The sequence below is a fragment of the Culex quinquefasciatus genome, chromosome 2, assembly GCF_015732765.1.
Source record: "Culex quinquefasciatus strain JHB chromosome 2, VPISU_Cqui_1.0_pri_paternal, whole genome shotgun sequence".
In the NCBI taxonomy this organism is placed as follows: domain Eukaryota; kingdom Metazoa; phylum Arthropoda; class Insecta; order Diptera; family Culicidae; genus Culex; species Culex quinquefasciatus.
In genome coordinates, this window is record NC_051862.1 from 34,858,691 (window position 1) to 34,876,506 (window position 17,816).

The 17,816-nt window shown below is 37.6% G+C and overlaps 3 protein-coding genes across 3 annotated transcripts; 2 read left to right on the forward strand and 1 right to left on the reverse strand.

The window, feature by feature from the left end:
* Positions 1-1,309: 1,309 nt before the first annotated feature.
* On the reverse strand, positions 1,310-4,105 carry LOC6034218 (FACT complex subunit Ssrp1). Its single transcript, XM_001844519.2, has 4 exons — positions 3,872-4,105; positions 3,650-3,813; positions 1,704-3,588; positions 1,310-1,648 (listed from the first exon to the last, which is right to left on the reverse strand). The coding sequence occupies exons 1-4, from the start codon at positions 3,923-3,925 to the stop codon at positions 1,565-1,567; spliced, it is 2,187 nt and encodes a 728-aa protein (XP_001844571.1). The 5' UTR covers positions 3,926-4,105; the 3' UTR covers positions 1,310-1,564.
* A 3,419-nt stretch (positions 4,106-7,524) lies between these two features.
* Positions 7,525-16,282, forward strand: LOC6034219 (the record flags this gene model as incomplete). The annotated part of the gene is made up of 5 exons (XM_038250245.1): positions 7,525-7,609; positions 7,668-8,520; positions 14,981-15,587; positions 15,644-15,910; positions 15,963-16,282. Coding segments are annotated over 5 exons (2,049 nt in total), but the record flags the coding sequence as incomplete, so codon positions are not given.
* Positions 11,693-13,367, forward strand: LOC6034220 (multiple inositol polyphosphate phosphatase 1). The gene is made up of 2 exons (XM_001844521.2): positions 11,693-12,991; positions 13,049-13,367. The coding sequence occupies exons 1-2, from the start codon at positions 11,847-11,849 to the stop codon at positions 13,236-13,238; spliced, it is 1,335 nt and encodes a 444-aa protein (XP_001844573.2). The 5' UTR covers positions 11,693-11,846; the 3' UTR covers positions 13,239-13,367.
* Positions 16,283-17,816: the final 1,534 nt, after the last annotated feature.

Genomic DNA, 17,816 nt, shown 5'->3' on the forward strand with positions numbered 1-17,816 from the left:
TTGCTAATTTTTGAAATTCTTCAAAGTTGTAAAATTTATAATTGAAATCAAAATATTTGATTTTCGTTGAATTTTTGAAATTGCTTAAATGTTATAATTGCAAAAAATCAAAAATTCTTGAGATTTATAAATGTATGTATGTATGTATGTATGTATGATCCCCATACCCGCAGGCAACTTGGTCCTGGAACACATGTGAGCGCTAGGTGAACAATTCGATCATCTTTTACTCCGTAATCTGTACACCCACGTGCATAAGTTTTTTTGCACGAATTTGAATGCTACAAATACCGGCGCATAGAACAAAATGGTTTCCCTCTTCCCACCCCAAGCACCGGAAATTTGTAGCGGGTGTAGGGACACTTCGCATAGACGCCCTTGCTCCCATCACGTCACTGAGGGTATGGAGCGACGAGAAATTAATAAGCATGCCCCCCTCAGTCGAACCTTCATTAGAGAAGCAGGCAATCCACAACTCACAGCGAACGACCAAGGGAACACCCTACCGCGTATTTAGTGGAAATTGGCTTAGTTAGTCTTGAGTGGAATGAGTGAATGTAAGCGTATAAGTGAAAGTTTTTTTTGTACTATAACAAGAACGGGCTCACCAAATTATGTATCTTCAATACCAGCTTCATCGTCAGTATCAGGAGTGGTCCGATTTGATTAACTTGAGATCCGTCGACAAACTTGAAACAGCAGATGGTTGATTATACGCATTTTCGCCGACTTTGAAAACGCCACCGACGGACCCAAAGGTTGTCCAAGGAAACGCACCGGATGAAGATCACCATCCGCCGATGAGTTGTTACCAGGAAACGTTGACAGCTCAATTTTTTGCAACAGGCTCGGAAAATCCAGAAAGATGTGCTCCTGAAGTCACGCTGGAAACCACCGTCAGACGTCTTTTCTGCGACCACCACCTTCTCCACTTCCTTGAGATTTATAAATATTATGATATTCTTTAATTTTTTAAAATTTGTGTGGTTTATTTTTTAAAAATTTGTAAATTTTTAGAATCTATAAATTCTAAATTTCAGGTTTAATTTTGATTTTTCTAAGATATTTAAGCTTTGAACACATATCGAGATTTTCACGATTGTCAGTCGTAGTTTGTCGATGGAAGATCTAGAAATTAGGATCGAATGATCTCAAAATACTATGACAAAATATATGAATTGTCTTCATTTTTTTTCGCTAGATTGAGTTTATTCTTCGGAGATGGTTCGGGTTGTAGATTTAATTTGTAAAACAATAGTCAAAAGGGACATTTTCGGACCAATCAGCACACCAAACCAAAGCCGGTAGCGAAATTTGTACAAATAAGTCTGTTAATGTTCATAAATCTTATCCGCTAGCGTAAAACATCATAAAACAATGACGATGTTCCTCCTAATACTAAAATGTTACTTTTTTTTCTTTTCCATTTCGGCATGTTTGCCAATCGCAACCGCGCTTGTTTTAAACCAGCATCGAATGTTTTTTTTTTATTGATTGTTGTAGGTATTTGTGAATGTGTGAAAACGAGTAGTTGTTGGTTACCTTAATCGCGTAAAGATTCGATCTAATCACTGCCCTCGTCCTCTTCCTCTTCTTCCTCTTCCTCCGACTCGCTGGCCGATGCTTCCGACTCGGACTTTTTGGACTTCTGTGAAAAATTATGGTTAAAAATGTGTTTGATGGGTAATTTGCGCGATTCTTACCTTCTTATCGTCCTTCTTCTTCTCGCTGTCCGAGCCCGATTCCGCCTTCTTCGCCTTCTTGGAGTCCTTCTTGTCGCCGTCCTCGCCATCGTCGCTGCTCGAGTCGTCGCCGGAGATGTACTCCTTGCTCTTGAAGCCGCTGCCCTTCATGGCGGCGCCCGTCGAGACGGTCTTCTTCGGTGATCCCTCCGATTTGCGCTTCTTGCCGCTAGCCTTGCCGCCTTCGTCGCCACTTCCGCCACCACCGGCCGCCTTGTACTCCTTCATAGCTTCCACGTACTCCTCCTTGGCCTTGGCCGCCTTGCCTTCCCACTCGCTCTTGTCCTTGAGCTCCTTCCACATCTCGCCGCCCTTCTTGGCGATCTCGGTCACGGAAATGCCGGGGTTTTCCTTCTTGATGCGCTCGCGGGTCGCGTTCAGCCACATCATGAAGGCCGTCGACGGACGCTTCGGTCCACCGGATTTGGACTTTTTGGGCTTCTTTTCTTTGCGTTCTTTGCGCTCCTTTTTCTTCTCTTTCTTTTCCTTCTTTTTCTCCTTGAGTTTTTTCTTGGCCTCGTCGTCGGATCCGCCACCGCCGCCGCCTTCGGAGTCCTCTTCCGAGCTGGACTCGACGTTCGAATCGAACTCTTCGGCCACGTCCGACTCGGCCTGGTTCGGGTTGAAGTCTTCGTCCGTAGATTCCTCCGAATCGTCGTCGTCGTCTCCGTCGTCATCGCGCTCCTTGGCTTCGGCCTTGACCCGCGCAAGGTACGCGTCCGGTTCGTTTTCGTTGTCCGAGTCGGCAAAGTCCTCCTTGTACGCGTTCTTGCCGTCCTTGCCGGTGTTCTTGACGTGCAGCTTCTTGGACGAGATGAAGTCAAACAGCTTGCCGTACTCCTCCTTCTCGATGCTGCTGAATGTGTAGATCGTGCCGGTCTTGAGCTCGATCTCAAAGTCGAAGCTGCGCGTCGATCCACCGCTGCGGGCAAAGTTGACCGAGGCGATCTCCTCGAACCGGATGTGGACCGGCGGTTTGTGCACGTAGATGAAGCCTCGCTCGAGAGGGTAGATGTAACCGGCGGCGGCCTTGTACGAACATCCGACGGCGGGTGTTCCCGAGTGGCCAATGAACGTTCCCGGTCCGGTCAGCTTGCGGTTGTTGATCACCTTCATGATCTTGCCGAGCACCTCGTAAACCGGCCCCGACAGCTCCTTCGTCAGCTTGTCCTCGTACTTTTCCTTCAGCTCCTCCTCCGTGAACGGCAGCTCGATGTTCGTCTCCTCGTCCATCTGGAACAGCGTCACCAGGAAGTGATATCGCGTCTGGCCCTGCTTGATCGGCGGATCCAGCGAAATGACAAAGAACATCTGCCGGTTGTCCTTATGCGGCAGCAGGAACAGTCGCAGCACCGACGAGGTCGGGATCTTGAAGTCGTACGTCTTTCCGTGCAGCTGGAAGAAGCTCTGGAACACCTTGATGTCGTACCGACCGCGGGGCGTCAGGCAGTGGATCTCGCGGAAGATCGCGATCGCGTCGCCGGACGCGGAAATGACCGAGGCCTGCTTCATGACCTGCTCCTGGAACGCCTCGACCGGGTCGGTGTCAGCGGACTCCGAGATCGGAATGTGGAACCGCATCTCCATCAGGCTGACCGGGGCGTCGTCGTTACGGTGGAACTCGACCGTGACCTCGTTCTTGCCGGTGTTGCACTGAGACACGTGGTTCAGCGGGATTTCGAAGCTGGTCTTGTTCTCGACATCGAACGACAGCACGCTGCCCTTGAAGTGGACCGTGCCCCAGTTCCAGCCACGCATCGACAGCTCCTTCTCCAGCATGTCCAGCTTGTAGTTCTTCTTGGCGAAGCTGGCAATCTTCTGCTCGTCACCAGTAAAACCCATGAATCTAAAAGTCAACAATAGTTAAGTACACCACCATGACCTATCACGACCATTCACGTAATTACCTGTGCAGCGTTCCGTTCTTCAGGAAAACGCGCAGCCCGAAACTGCCCACACAGCGCTGGTAGTTTAGCAGCTCGATATCGGACGCGTTAATCTGCTCAACCCTTCCGGTTTTCTCATTCTTGAACACGATCGCCGTGTCCGTCATCTTGAGTTTGCCGGGACACTGAAATCGACAAACAGGTTAACATTGTCCACCCGAAATTCCGAAACCATCAACTCACCAACGCCCCGCGCACTTCCGAGCTGATCGAGCCATATTCCAGGAAATCTGCCATTCTCGGCGAACAACAGCAGACTCACTTGCCGTTCTTGCAGGGGGAACGCGAAAAGGAACCTCACTTTTAAGGGGGAAATACGCCGTCGGAATGGAGAATCTGCCGTCTGCGGTTTTTTCTTGTTTCGCGCAAATGCTGAAGTTTGAAGCGCATCGGCTCGCAGCGGCAGAGGTTATGTTGTGACAGATGGACACACCAACACAGGCGCGGAGCAAGCTTTTTGGTTTGCAAGCTGTGGCCCCGGTGGAAAAGAAATGGCACGGAGGGAAAATAATAAACTCAAAAATTGCAAAATTTATAAAAATGCTAGTACAAATGTGTCAAACTTTGGAAAAATAATTTCAAATTGCTAAAAAAAAGCTACCACAACTTTTAAAGTTTTTGCTTTCTGCTAGACTTTATATATTTTAAAAATGTTAAAAACAGATCAACATAAAAATAACTGTTTCTAAAACCCAAAAACATAAAGAATTTAAAAAATCAAAAATCTATCGAAGCGAACTCTTTGTCAAAATTTACTGCAGGTAATCGAATCAAGATTTTTTAAATTTACACTAAATTTTTATCTTTTACCTAAACTAAAAATCCAAGTATTCTTATTTTCATTTATTTGAAAAGACAGTATTTAAGAATTTAATAATTTAGGAATTGAGGAACTTAACGATTTAAGAAATTAGGAATTTGAGAATTTAAGAATTTAAGAATTTAAGAATTTAAGAATTTAAGAATTTAAGAATTTAAGAATTTAAGAATTTAAGAATTTAAGAATTTAAGAATTTAAGAATTTAAGAATTTAAGAATTTAAGAATTTAAGAATTTAAGAATTTAAGAATTTAAGAATTTAAGAATTTAAGAATTTAAGAATTTAAGAATTTAAGAATTTAAGAATTTCAGAATTTAAGAATTTAAGAATTTAAGAATTTAAGAATTTAAGAATTTAAGAATTTAAGAATTTAAGAATTTAAGAATTTAAGAATTTAAGAATTTAAGAATTTAAGAATTTAAGAATTTAAGAATTTAAGAATTTAAGAATTTAAGAATTTAAGAATTTAAGAATTTAAGAATTTAAGAATTTAAGAATTTAAGAATTTAAGAATTTTTAAGAATTTAAGAATTTAAGAATTTAAGAATTTAAGAATTTTTAAGAATTTAAGAATTTAAGAATTTAAGAATTTAAGAATTTAAGAATTTAAGAATTTAAGAATTTAAGAATTTAAGAATTTAAGAATTTAAGAATTTAAGAATTTAAGAATTTAAGAATTTAAGAATTTAAGAATTTAAGAATTTAAGAATTTAAGAATTTAAGAATTTAAGAATTTAAGAATTTAAGAATTTAAGAATTTAAGAATTTAAGAATTTAAGAATTTAAGAATTTAAGAATTTAAGAATTTAAGAATAAAACAAATTAAGAATTCAATGAATTTTCAATTCAAAGTTATTGAAAAACAATATTTGCAAACTTTAAATATTTGAAAATGTAATTCTTAAATTTTGTAACGTTCATGTAATTAAAGCGTTTGTTTTTTGTAATTGTAATGTTTATTTGTGACGAGAGCCTGTTAGTTTACAAATTTTTATCAGGTTAAGGAGTTAAGAGCGAGTTTTTCACCGATGTGAAACAGGTCGTATCGAGGTGCTCCGATTTGGATGAAACTTTCAGGGTTTGTTTGTCTATACATGAGATGAACTCATGCCAAATATGAGCCCTCTACGACAAAGGGAAGTGGGGTAAAACGGGCATTGAAGTTTGAGGTCCAAAAAATATGAAAAATCTTAAAATTGCTCGCATTTCCGTAAAACTTCATCAATTCCAACTCTCTTAGATGCATTCGAATGGTCTTTTGAAGCCCTTCAAAACGTGCTATAGACATCCAGGATTGGTTTGACTTTTTCTCATAGCTTTTGCAAATTACTGTTAAAAATGGATTTTTTTAAAACCTTAATAACTTTTCCCAACAGCCTCAAACACCAATACTCCCATAGGTCAAAAGTTAGGAAATTTCATGGACTATAAGCCTACGGTATTAACTTTTTGGCCAATCGCAGTTTTTCTCATAGTTTTACGATTTTTCTAGAACAAAAATTTTACAACGTTAGTTTTTGCCCTGTAGGCCTCCATAGCGGCACTTTTTGGTCTCAATTTTGACATATTCGGAATCCTCGGACAATTTCACGTAAGTTAAACGTATTGGAGTTGTAATATTGCTTTAAAAAATAATTAAATAAAACATTTTTGAAAAAAGAAATAGATCTTATTTACCCTATGCTCAATACGTCAAATGCTGTATCAAGTAGGCGAAAACTTGTTTTACCCTTAATCCGACAAAATGCTCAATAATATTTTAATTAATTCTAAATGGCATTTTTTACAATCAAATTCAAAATTACAACACCTCAACCTAATGTAAAATTTTCTGAGGATTCCGAATATGTCAAAATTGAGACCAAAAAGTGCCGCTATGGAGGCCTACAGGGCAAAAACTAACAGTGTAAAATTTTTGTTCTAGAAAAATCGTCAAACTATGAGAAAAACTGCGATTGGCCAAAAAGTTGATACCGTAGGCTTATAGTCCATGAAATTCCCTAACTTTTGACCTATGGGAGTATTGGTGTTGGAGGCTGTTGGGAAAAGTTATTAAGGTTTTAAAAAAATCCATTTTTAACAGTAATTTGCAAAAGCTATGAAAAAGGTCAAACCAATCCTGGATGTCTATAGCACGTTTTGAAGGACTTCAAAAGACCATTCGAATGCATCTAAGAGAGTTGGAATTGATGAAGTTTTACGGAAATGCGAGCAATTTTAAGATTTTTCATATTTTTTGGACCTCAAACTTCATTGCCCGTTTTAGCCCACTTCCCTTTGTCGTAGAGGGCTCATATTTGGCATGAGTTCATCTCATGTATAGACAAACAAACCCTGAAAGTTTCATCCAAATCGGAGCACCTCGATACGACCTCTAGAACAAACCGAGCAGAATCTACAAATACTGCCTCTTAACTTCTAACTTTTTTCGTATTGTTTGTTTTTTAATTTTGTCATTAATTTTTTTTTTGAATTTTTATTTTTTTTTTAATTTTAAAATCAGGTTTTATGTTTGCTTGTGGGTAGTAGTAGTGCCAATAGTTTCGTTTTTTTTTCGTTTGCTTTTTTGCGTTTGAGTTTTAATCGGTTTTAATTAATTCTTTTAATATTTATTTCAGCATCTTTTAGAAAGCTTCAATCTTTTGATTTTTCATCAAAGAATCTCGAGCGCACCTTTTTTTTTCACTGGGCCGAAAGCTTTTCAACGAGATTTTGTAGCTTTGGTCAACGATGAGCTTTTAGTTCAAAGTTTTATTTTCGTCCAAGTAACCGGTTCGCGCTGAAATTTTGAAATTCGCGTCAAATTTTGTGAGAAATTCGCAGTTTTTGAAATTTTGGTGTGAAACTGTTTTAGTGAACTGGTGAACTGGAATATTTAGAGAAACTTTCACCACATCAGGGCTGAATGGACTCACCGGTGAGTAAACGGAAAAAATCCGGATTTCCAATCATTTGATGTCGAAATACCCCCAAGAACTCAAGTTCCGGTCGGCGTTATTCCGGCCACTCGTCGGATGCATCCTACGACGAACGGTACAAAACGGCCGTAGCGGCTTATCAAAATTACCTGGAAGGATTACAGTTGGTCTTGTCCGAAAATGGTTCGATGCTTTCTTTGCACACTGAACCAACTGGCTAACAAAATGTCCAACATTTCAGAACTCAAAATGCAAAAAGTCCACAACCGTCACTCGGTGCCACTTTGGTTCCAGGAACTTTCCAACGAACAGGTCCAGGCTGCGGACGCCTTTCTCGAAGCGCTCCGGGACGATCGGGACGAGGGAACGCACTACCGGTGTCGCTCGCTAATCCGTTCGCTGGGCGTTTATCCCCTGTGTCCGGCTTGGGTTTTAAAGGAAGCGGTGCAGATGTCCAGCGGCAGTGACATTTCCTTTTTATGGTTCCTACTCGGGTTGCACTACTCGAAGAATGCCACCAGTGATTACTCTATCAACGAACGATTGATAATGTCTGCGATTTGCCATCTGGACATGATGACCACGCTCCGTGGCTTGGAGGAGGTTCTGCCTCCTCGAGCTCAGGAAAAATCCTCTCCTGAAAGTTCGCTTAGTTCATCCTCCCACGACTGGCATCGGAACGTCGATCATTGTTCGCCCTACCTGGAACCGCTTCGCGTTCCGGATCCCCGTCCGCAAAACTGGAACGGAGTACGCAATTTCCACCCGGAAGCAGCCTTTTCCCTCTCTCGGTACGCCCCGTACCAGGATCCACACTTCATCATTCCCAACGAAGCGTCCCGATGGTTTGCCAAGCGAACCGCCGGCAACCAGACGACCTCGTTTGATGAAGCGGTCCAAACGGAGGAGGCGGAGAACCCGGCTCCGGAGGTTTGCGATAGTGCGGAACAGATCGTGAGGGAACTGCTGAACGATCAGCTGGGGTTGATGGTGCGAAAGGAAAATGAGAGGGCGGATCTATGCCGGAAGCACCGGGATATGGAGAAAAGACGGCGGAAGTTGCTCGGGTTGATCACGAAGCGGTCGGAGAAGAGGTGAGATTTGTGGGCGTTCGGTTGGCATTATGCAAATTAGTATCAAAATTTAAAAATCTTAAATAAAAATCTAAAATTCAAGAAATCTAAAAATCTAAAAATTATGAAACTCTAAAAATGTTGATGTCTTCAAATCTGGAAATTTTGAAATCTTGAAATTATAAAATCTTGAAATCTTGAAACTTGAAAACTTTTAAACATTGAAACTTTTTAAATTTTAAATATTTAAACAATTAAACTTCTAAATTTTTAAACTTTAAAACTTTTAAATTTTTAAACTTTTAAATTTTTTAACTTTTAAACTATTAAACTTTTAAACGTTTAAACTTTAACCCTCTACAACCTAACCCCGCCTTTAGACGGGCTTCGATCTAAAAAATCGCCAAAAATCAATTTTCCAACCGATTTTCGATCTTTTAAAAGCATTGGAAAGAAGAACTCTTAAAATTTTAGAAAATTTATGGGTTGGAAGTTTAACTTGTTTTATGTGACTTTGCCAATGTTTTTAAAAATGTCATTTTTTTAGGGGTGAACTTTGGCCGAGTTTTTTACTAACATTTCCTATATTTTCAGTAAACAGAAGTATGCAGTAATTTTTGTAGTGTCCCAGACTAGGCCTCTACGCATTGTTTTGCAATTTAAATGATGATGGTGCCATTCTATAGCAGAAAATGTGAAAAACATACAAAAAATTGAAAAAGTGACTGTAAAAACGTGAAAAAATTAGATAGGCAAAATGTAATTATATTAGGTGATAGAATAGGCCAAATACTACCAAAAACAAACATAAACTAAACAAGATAAATGCAAATTAAAATACTAAAAATAAAACAAGAAAAACATAAAACAAGAGAAGTAAAGTTTTTCGTAGAACAAAAGTTGCTCAAAATGACCTCCTGAACACGGGAAAAATAAATATTTTCGAAAAAAAAAATTTGGGCAGTAGAGGGTTAAAACTTTAAAACTTTTAAATTTTTTAACTTTTAAACTATTAAACTTTTAAACGTTTTAACTTTTAAACGTTTAAACTTTTAAACTTTTAAACTTTTAAACTTTTAAACTTTTAAACTTTTAAACTTTTAAACTTTTAAACTTTTAAACTTTTAAACTTTTAAACTTTTAAACTTTTAAACTTTTAAACTTTTAAACTTTTAAACTTTTAAACTTTTAAACTTTTAAACTTTTAAACTTTTAAACTTTTAAACTTTTAAACTTTTAAACTTTTTAACTTTTAAACTTTTAAACTTTTTAACTTTTAAACTTTTAAACTTTTAAACTTTTAAACTTTTAAACTTTTAAACTTTTAAACTTTTAAACTTTTAAACTTTTAAACTTTTAAACTTTTAAACTTTTAAACTTTTAAACTTTTAAACTTTTAAACTTTTAAACTTTTAAACTTTTAAACTTTTAAACTTTTAAACTTTTAAACTTTTAAACTTTTAAACTTTTAAACTTTTAAACTTTTAAACTTTTAAACTTTTAAACTTTTAAACTTTTAAACTTTTAAACTTTTAAACTTTTAAACTTTTAAACTTTTAACATTTAAACTTTTAAACTTTTAAACTTTTAAACTTTTAAACTTTTAAACTTTTAAACTTTTAAACTTTTAAACTTTTAAACTTTTAAACTTTTAAACTTTTAAACTTTTAAACTTTTAAACTTTTAAACTTTTAAACTTTTAAACTTTTAAACTTTTAAACTTTTAAACTTTTAAACTTTTAAACTTTTAAACTTTTAAACTTTTAAACTTTTAAACTTTTAAACTTTTAAACTTTTAAACTTTTAAACTTTTAAACTTTTAAACTTTTAAACTTTTAAACTTTTAAACTTTTAAACTTTTAAACTTTTAAACTTTTTTTAAACTTTTAAACTTTTAAACTTTTAAACTTTTAAACTTTTAAACTTTTAAACTTTTAAACTTTTAAACTTTTAAACTTTTAAACTTTTAAACTTTTAAACTTTTAAACTTTTAAACTTTTAAACTTTTAAACTTTTAAACTTTTAAACTTTTAAACTTTTAAACTTTTAAACTTTTAAACTTTTAAACTTTTAAACTTTTAAACTTTTAAACTTTTAAACTTTTAAACTTTTAAACTTTTAAACTTTTAAACTTTTAAACTTTTAAACTTTTAAACTTTTAAACTTTTAAACTTTAAACTTTTAAACTTTTAAACTTTTAAACTTTTAAACTTTTAAACTTTTAAACTTTTAAACTTTTAAACTTTTAAACTTTTAAACTTTTAAACTTTTAAACTTTTAAACTTTTAAACTTTTAAACTTTTAAACTTTAAACTTTTAAACTTTTAAACTTTTAAACTTTTAAACTTTTAAACTTTTAAACTTTTAAACTTTTAAACTTTTAAACTTTTAAACTTTTAAACTTTTAAACTTTTAAACTTTTAAACTTTTAAACTTTTAAACTTTTAAACTTTTAAACTTTTAAACTTTTAAACTTTTAAACTTTTAAACTTTTAAACTTTTAAACTTTCAAACTTTCATACTTTCAAGCATAAAAATTAAAAACAAAATACAAATCATAAATCTGAAAAAAAATTGGAAAAAAACTTAATATCAGCCCCCCCTGCCCCTACTTATCAATATCATTTGAATTTGAACGGTGAATCCTCTTAACACAGAACACATGGACGTTTGACTTAAAATCCTATTCAAAGAGTGTTTTCCGGAATTGCAAAAGTAACATTTTTCAATATTTTTTTTTTGTTTTGAACGGTGAATTAACTAAACACATATGTTTGACATAAAATTACATACAAAAAGTGTTTTTTGAAATTGCAAAAAATGTTTTAAGCAACTCGTTGCAAAATTTGATTTTTTCAGCCCTCGTCGTATTTATCCAACTCGGTGGTAAGCCTTGTTGGATAAATGTACGACTCGTGCTGAAAAAATATTCGTTTTGCAACTTGTTGCAAAAATTGCTAGTATGCAACCGGCTTTTTTCATTAGGTACTTAATAATATCTACCCAATTCGGTAAACCTCGTTAGAAAATGTACGGCTTGTTTTGAAAAAATCTTCTTTTTACCTAGTTTTTGCGTTTGCAACTCTCTCAACGATTTCAGTAGTATAAAGTGACGTCTAGTGGACACTAGCTGAACTAGATGGAGGAAAATGAATGAATCGCTACAGGAACCAACGCACACTACGATGCAAGCTTTATGAATGAGTGGTAGTCGTGTCACCTTCCCCGAAAGAGGAAAGGTGTTTTGTTTTGGTAAACATTGTCCACCTTGCCCGCGCGGTTATCAGCAAGGACACTAAAATTCCGTCGCTTTATATCCGTAATGTTCCCGGCAGTTCCATGACAAAATGTGCGCGTACCGTGTCGTGATCGTTTGGTGTTGCACCCTGCTGCTGGTGGCCACGGCCGGGGCACAATCCTGCGCGGAGGAACACTGGGAGGTGGTGCATCGCCGGTTGGGCACGAAAACGCCCTATCGGCATGTGTTCCGCGAGGTGGACCGCAATCCGGTCGAGCTGGAAGGATGTCGCGTGACGAAGACGTGGGGTCTGTTCCGGCATGGGACGCGCAATCCCAAGACCGAGGTGATCGATGCGATGCACCGGGACTTGGTGGAGATCCGGAACGAGATTCTGCAGCACAAGCGGTTGTGTCGGCGGGAGTTGGAGCTGTTTAGGGCGTGGACACCGGCGCGGTTGGATCCGGATTCTGACGAGAAGTTGTTGGTGGGCGAGGGAGCTGACGAGTTGAGGGAGATTGGGCGCAGGTTTAGAGTGCGGTACGGACGGGCGTTGCCGGAACGGTACAACCGCAAGGATTTCTACTTTAAGTTTACCAAAACGGAACGAGCTGAGTATAGCGCAAGGAATTTTAGCTTGGGGTTGTTTGGAGTGGAGGAGCACATTGAGTTTCCGGAAGCGCTGGCAAAGGATCCGGTGTTGCGATTCTACAAGCTGTGCGAACGCTGGCGGTTGGACATCAAGCACAATCCGGAAGCGTCCCATGAGGTTAACTTGTGGTACAAGAGCAAAATCATGAAACAGCAGATCAAGCATGTCTCGAAGAAGATCGGGACCTACCTCGATGCGGACAGCATCTACTTGATATATCAGACTTGCGCGTTTGAGACCGCCTGGACCAAGCGACACGTGTCGCCGTGGTGTCTGCTGTTGGACCGGTACACCTTCGAGGCGCTGGTATTCGGTGAAGATCTGGAGTACTACTGGATCGATGGGTACGGGCACGAGTTGACGTACGCTCAGGCGTGCAACGCGTTCAAAGATCTTTTCGAAAGGTTCGACAACGAGGATGGGACAAAGGAGGCGTTTACGTTTTACTTTACGCACTCGGGAACTTTGCTGAAGGCGATGGCCTTTTTGGGGCTGTACAGAGATGATTTCCCGTTGACTCATCGGGACTTTGAGCGGAAACGGCAGTGGAGGGTCAGCGAAATTGATGCGTTTGCGACGAATTTGGTCTTTACCAAGTTAGAGTAAGTTCAACAATTCTTTAAATGTTGCAAGATTTAACAGCTTTAACTTATTTGAAGGTGCTCCAACGCAACGAAGGTGCTGTTGACGCACCAGGAACGACCGGTGCCGATTCCCGGATGTTCTCAGCCGGGACAGACGCTGTGCAGCTACGAGGACTTTCGGCAGCTGTTTAGGGAACGAATTGAGAGCTGTGCATTTGAGGGCATGTGCGCACCGCAGAACGTGCCTAAGAGGGAAGAATTGTGACTATATGAACGTGGGTTTTAAAATTGATGATCGTAATTTAACGTTAACGAATATACAGAAATGAAACTAGAGAAGCTTTTTACAACAGCGAATAAACAGAATCAGTTGCTTATTTTATGTGGCTTTTAATTGTGTGTGATTTATTTCGTGTGAAACATTCGTAATGATCTTGATCAATAGAAACTGTTAGAAAACTTGCAGACTGATTTATTTAACAAATTTAAAAAAAATAAAAAATAAAAAGAATATGATAAATTTAACAATTTTAACAAATTTAACACTGGAACGCCCAACGCATGTCCAACTTACACGGACGCCCAAGCCTCTTAAAAAAGGTGGAACGGTAACTTCAACTCGCTGGTTCTCGGGCCTAACTCAACAAATCAAGATGATTCTTTTTTCCAGTGATTTGTTAGGATGTCTAGATGACTCTAAAACTTTGCAGAACTTAATTTGAACAAATCTGTAACTTCTGCGACCGAAAACATCGTTCCACCTTTTTTAAAAAGACTGCCTTCGCGGAATTTTTGGCGATTTTTTTTTCTACACGCGAAAAAAAAGTTGGAACGATGTTTTTGATCGCAAACATTTCAAATTTGATCAAATTCTAGAGTCAAGATTCAAGAAACATCTAGACATCCTAACAAATCACCAGAAAGAAGAATCATCTTGATTGGTTGAGTTATGTCCGAGAACCAGCGAGTTGAAGTTACTTTTCCAACTTTTTTGGAGCCTTGGGCGTTGGAATGTTAACAAATTTAACAATTTCACTAATTTTAATTTTTTTACAAATTTAACAAATTTAGCAAATTTAACAAATTTAACAAATTTAACAAATTTAACAAATTTAACAAATTTAACAAATTTAACAAATTTAACAAATTTAACAAATTTAACAAATTTAACAAATTTAACAAATTTAACAAATTTAACAAATTTAACAAATTTAACAAATTTAACAAATTTAACAAATTTAACAAATTTAACAAATTTAACAAATTTAACAAATTTAACAAATTGACCAAATTTAACAAATTGACCAAATTTAACATATTCTACAAATTAAAAAAAAACTCATCTTTGATTATTGTCAATAATTTCATAAATTTCAAAAAATTATATTTAATTGGAAAATGTGTTTTAAAATGCACCAGCACAGTTTTTTCGCAAATTTCTCAATTTTTTAAAAATACTTTTAATCGAGAAAAATATGAATTTAGGGAGCGTTCTTTCATTACGCAACGCAGTTGGTGGGAAAGCTGTGCTACGCTCGATACCAATTTTTGTTAAATTTGTTACGTGGGGGGAGGGGGTGTCAAATACATTGTTTGCGTTACGTAATAAAAGCACGCTCCCTTAAACGGAGGAACGAAATGCATTTCGATTTGTTGTTCGTTCATTAAACTTCAATTTGTTCTAAAATATTGAAGCTCCTGGAATTGTTTTTGAATTGTTAAAATGGGCAAGATTTTTAAATGATTTAAATTTCTTAAATTTTTTGAAATCTTTGATATTTTTTATTTTTTTTTTCATTTAAAATAGTCAAAATCTTGCTGGTAAAATTTCGATTGTAATTTTCGATGATAAGGCGTCATTAGTCGATGGTAGATCGAAATCTTACTATCGAGAAATCTTGATCGTGAGTCGAGAAATTACGATTGAAATTGTTATGCGATCAAGTGCAATAACTTGACTCACTTTGAACGCATATAATTCAAACCTGCTCCCCGCAATCCCAACAGAGCGAAGATCGACTCCGCGGTGGAAACCGCCCAAACCCAGGCGGACCTGGCCACGCAAAAATCCCGCGATGCTCACATGATCAAACTGCTGCTGCGCAAGCTGATCGACGATTCGATCGCGTCCTGTCTGCTAACCCCGCGCAGCAACTGCCCGGAATGCTGGCAAGCGTACGAACACCAGCGCAAGCTGCAGACCCGTGCCAAGTGTTCGTGTCCGGGCGCGTCGAAACCGTTCTGCTTCCGGAACATGTTGGACCGCTCGAAGGGGGCGGCAACGTTGCAGCGGTTTTTCCGCTGTTGTCGCGGCAGAGTTGTTCCGTACGAGTTTGACTACCGTAAGATCTTGGATGATGACGCCGCGCAGCCGGTGCAGTGTCCGATGAAGCGAGCCATTCGGGTGGCGCTGGAGATGGAGCGGGAAGATGCGGACGAGGCCGTGGCCATCGATCGGTGCATGAAGAATATGTGGCGCTGCGAGTTGAAGCTGTGGAACGAGCAGTTCTTGAAGGGGATGGAAGAGGTTAGGGAGAAGGAAACGAAGATTGATTTTCTGGACTTTCCGTACGTTGACTCGAAGGATCCGGTGTTTTTGCAGCAGCTACTCAAGGTAGACTTGTTGTAGATTTTGTAGAAACCTTCGTAACACATTACTCCACCCCTCAGCGAGCCCTGCTGAAACTCTCCGAAACCCCAAAGTACGTGCTGGCCACCTTTCCAGAGGCGTACAAACTCCCATTCCTGAACGCGTGGATCCGGAACCGGTACGGAGTACGTATCTCCGCAAAACGCAAGCAAGAGATGCTCTACGAAAGCAAGCACTTTTGGGAGTGGCTCATCCCGCGCGTCACCGAGATGCGATGGCCAATCTGCGCCGATTTGGGGCTGGAGGGTCGCGTCAACTGGAACTACAAGCGACGGCTGGATGAAACCGTGAGATCAACTCAACTCCACCTTCAAAGATCTTAACAATTTCTTCCCAAAGGCCCAGAAGCACCTCGCCAAATTCTATCGAAAGTTCAAGAAGATTCAAATCCAGGAAGGGCGTCTCTACTGGTCCACGATGGACGCGTACGGCACGAACGTGGACCGCTTTCGGCAGGTCTTCTTCGACTATCTGCCCAACTGTGAGCCGCTGGTGGGGCCGATGGTGCGGCCGTGGCAAACGTACGAGCACCGGAACGCTGCGGTGTCGGGTAGTGATAGTAAAACGCGCTGTTGATTGGTTTATTATGCTTTATTTTATTGTTCGGTATACATTTATATAAATATGTTGGGGTTTCATAAAACGATTTAGATAATTTATTAATTTTGTACGTGGTTTAAATGCTATTGAAATTACAAGCAACTTAATTCATAAGATTTCTACGGAATTGAATAAGCAGAAACACTTAACGATATTGTCTTTTGTTTTGAAGGTTTGTATTTTCATCATTCATGTTCATGTTTCATGTTCGACCTTTAGTATTTTTGGGGATTCTTATTTTAATAGTTTGTGTATCAATACTTTTGTTTTATCTTGTTTGTAGCTTACAATCTAACAAGTAATATCACAATAGCTTTTCTACTCTGTTTGCACACTGGGAATGATTTTTTATCGAGGATGACTTTTTCACTGATTTGTTTCTCTTTTCTTTGTGTCTTTTGTGGATTATAAGTTATCTATACATATTATAAAAGTTATTCTAATTTTTTTGAAAATTATCATTTTTTTGTCGCTCCATGTTTATGCACAAAGAAGCCCATTTGCGCCATTGGTTTCTGCTTACAAACTATGTTGTCCATACAAAAGCGTTAAGGAAATAGTTCAATATCAATATCTAAAAGCAAGTTTTTTTTCCCGATGTCACCGCTGTAAAAAAATCGGACACGGCTCCAGAAACCGCTAAAGTGCCGTAAGACCCACTTCACAGAAAGGTGCAGTCTTCCGCGAACAGACGCCCAGCAGCACAAAGCACGCGTCAAGTGCGCAAACTGTGGTGTAAACCACACGACGAATTTTCGTGATTGTGCCGCGCGGAAGTTGTGCTGGTCAAAAACGTCAGAATTCTAAGATATTTTGTGAGTTATTTTTTTGTGATTTTTTTCTATTCTTTCAAATTTAAGGTCTCCTAAAATTCGAGGGTTTAAAATAACTCCTTTAATTTTTATTAAAATATGAGTGAAATTGACTAAAACCCGTTCAAAACACATTCAGTTCCTTTCACGTTTTTTTATTTTACCTTTTGTCCATTCGACGTTTTGGCTTTCGACCTTTTGTCATACATTAAATAAAAAGTTGCTGAACAAACCTCCTTAAATCTGGGACATAATTTGAAATTTTCCAAAAAAAAAAATTGGGCAGTAAAGGGTTGCAGTATGATATCTTGTTTCAATTATACCACCACATACAAACAGACATTCATTTGACACTCTTTTGAAACTGTAGTGTGAGCGTTTAATACAAGATGACTCTTGAGAAAAGTGGTCGAAAGATGTTTGGAAAAAATGTAGAAATTTGTGAAAATGTCATCAGAAATCTCTATTAAAATCCATATAAATTTTGTGACATTATTGCAAATATTAATATTAGAAGCATTTTTAAAACCATATATTTTCATTGACACCCATATTAAACATTAAAACAGTAGTTTTTTGAAATAATATAAAATTATTTATTTTATTTTAATTATTTTAAATAATATTAAAAAATTTAAATTTTAAATTTTAAATAATATTAATTTTTTTTAAATAATATTATTTTTTTTTAAATTTACCGACACCTTTGTGAAAACTGGAAACACATATAAGGCTTTGCGTCGTTAAAGCCCATATTGCATTTTTTTAATTGGGCGGTTTG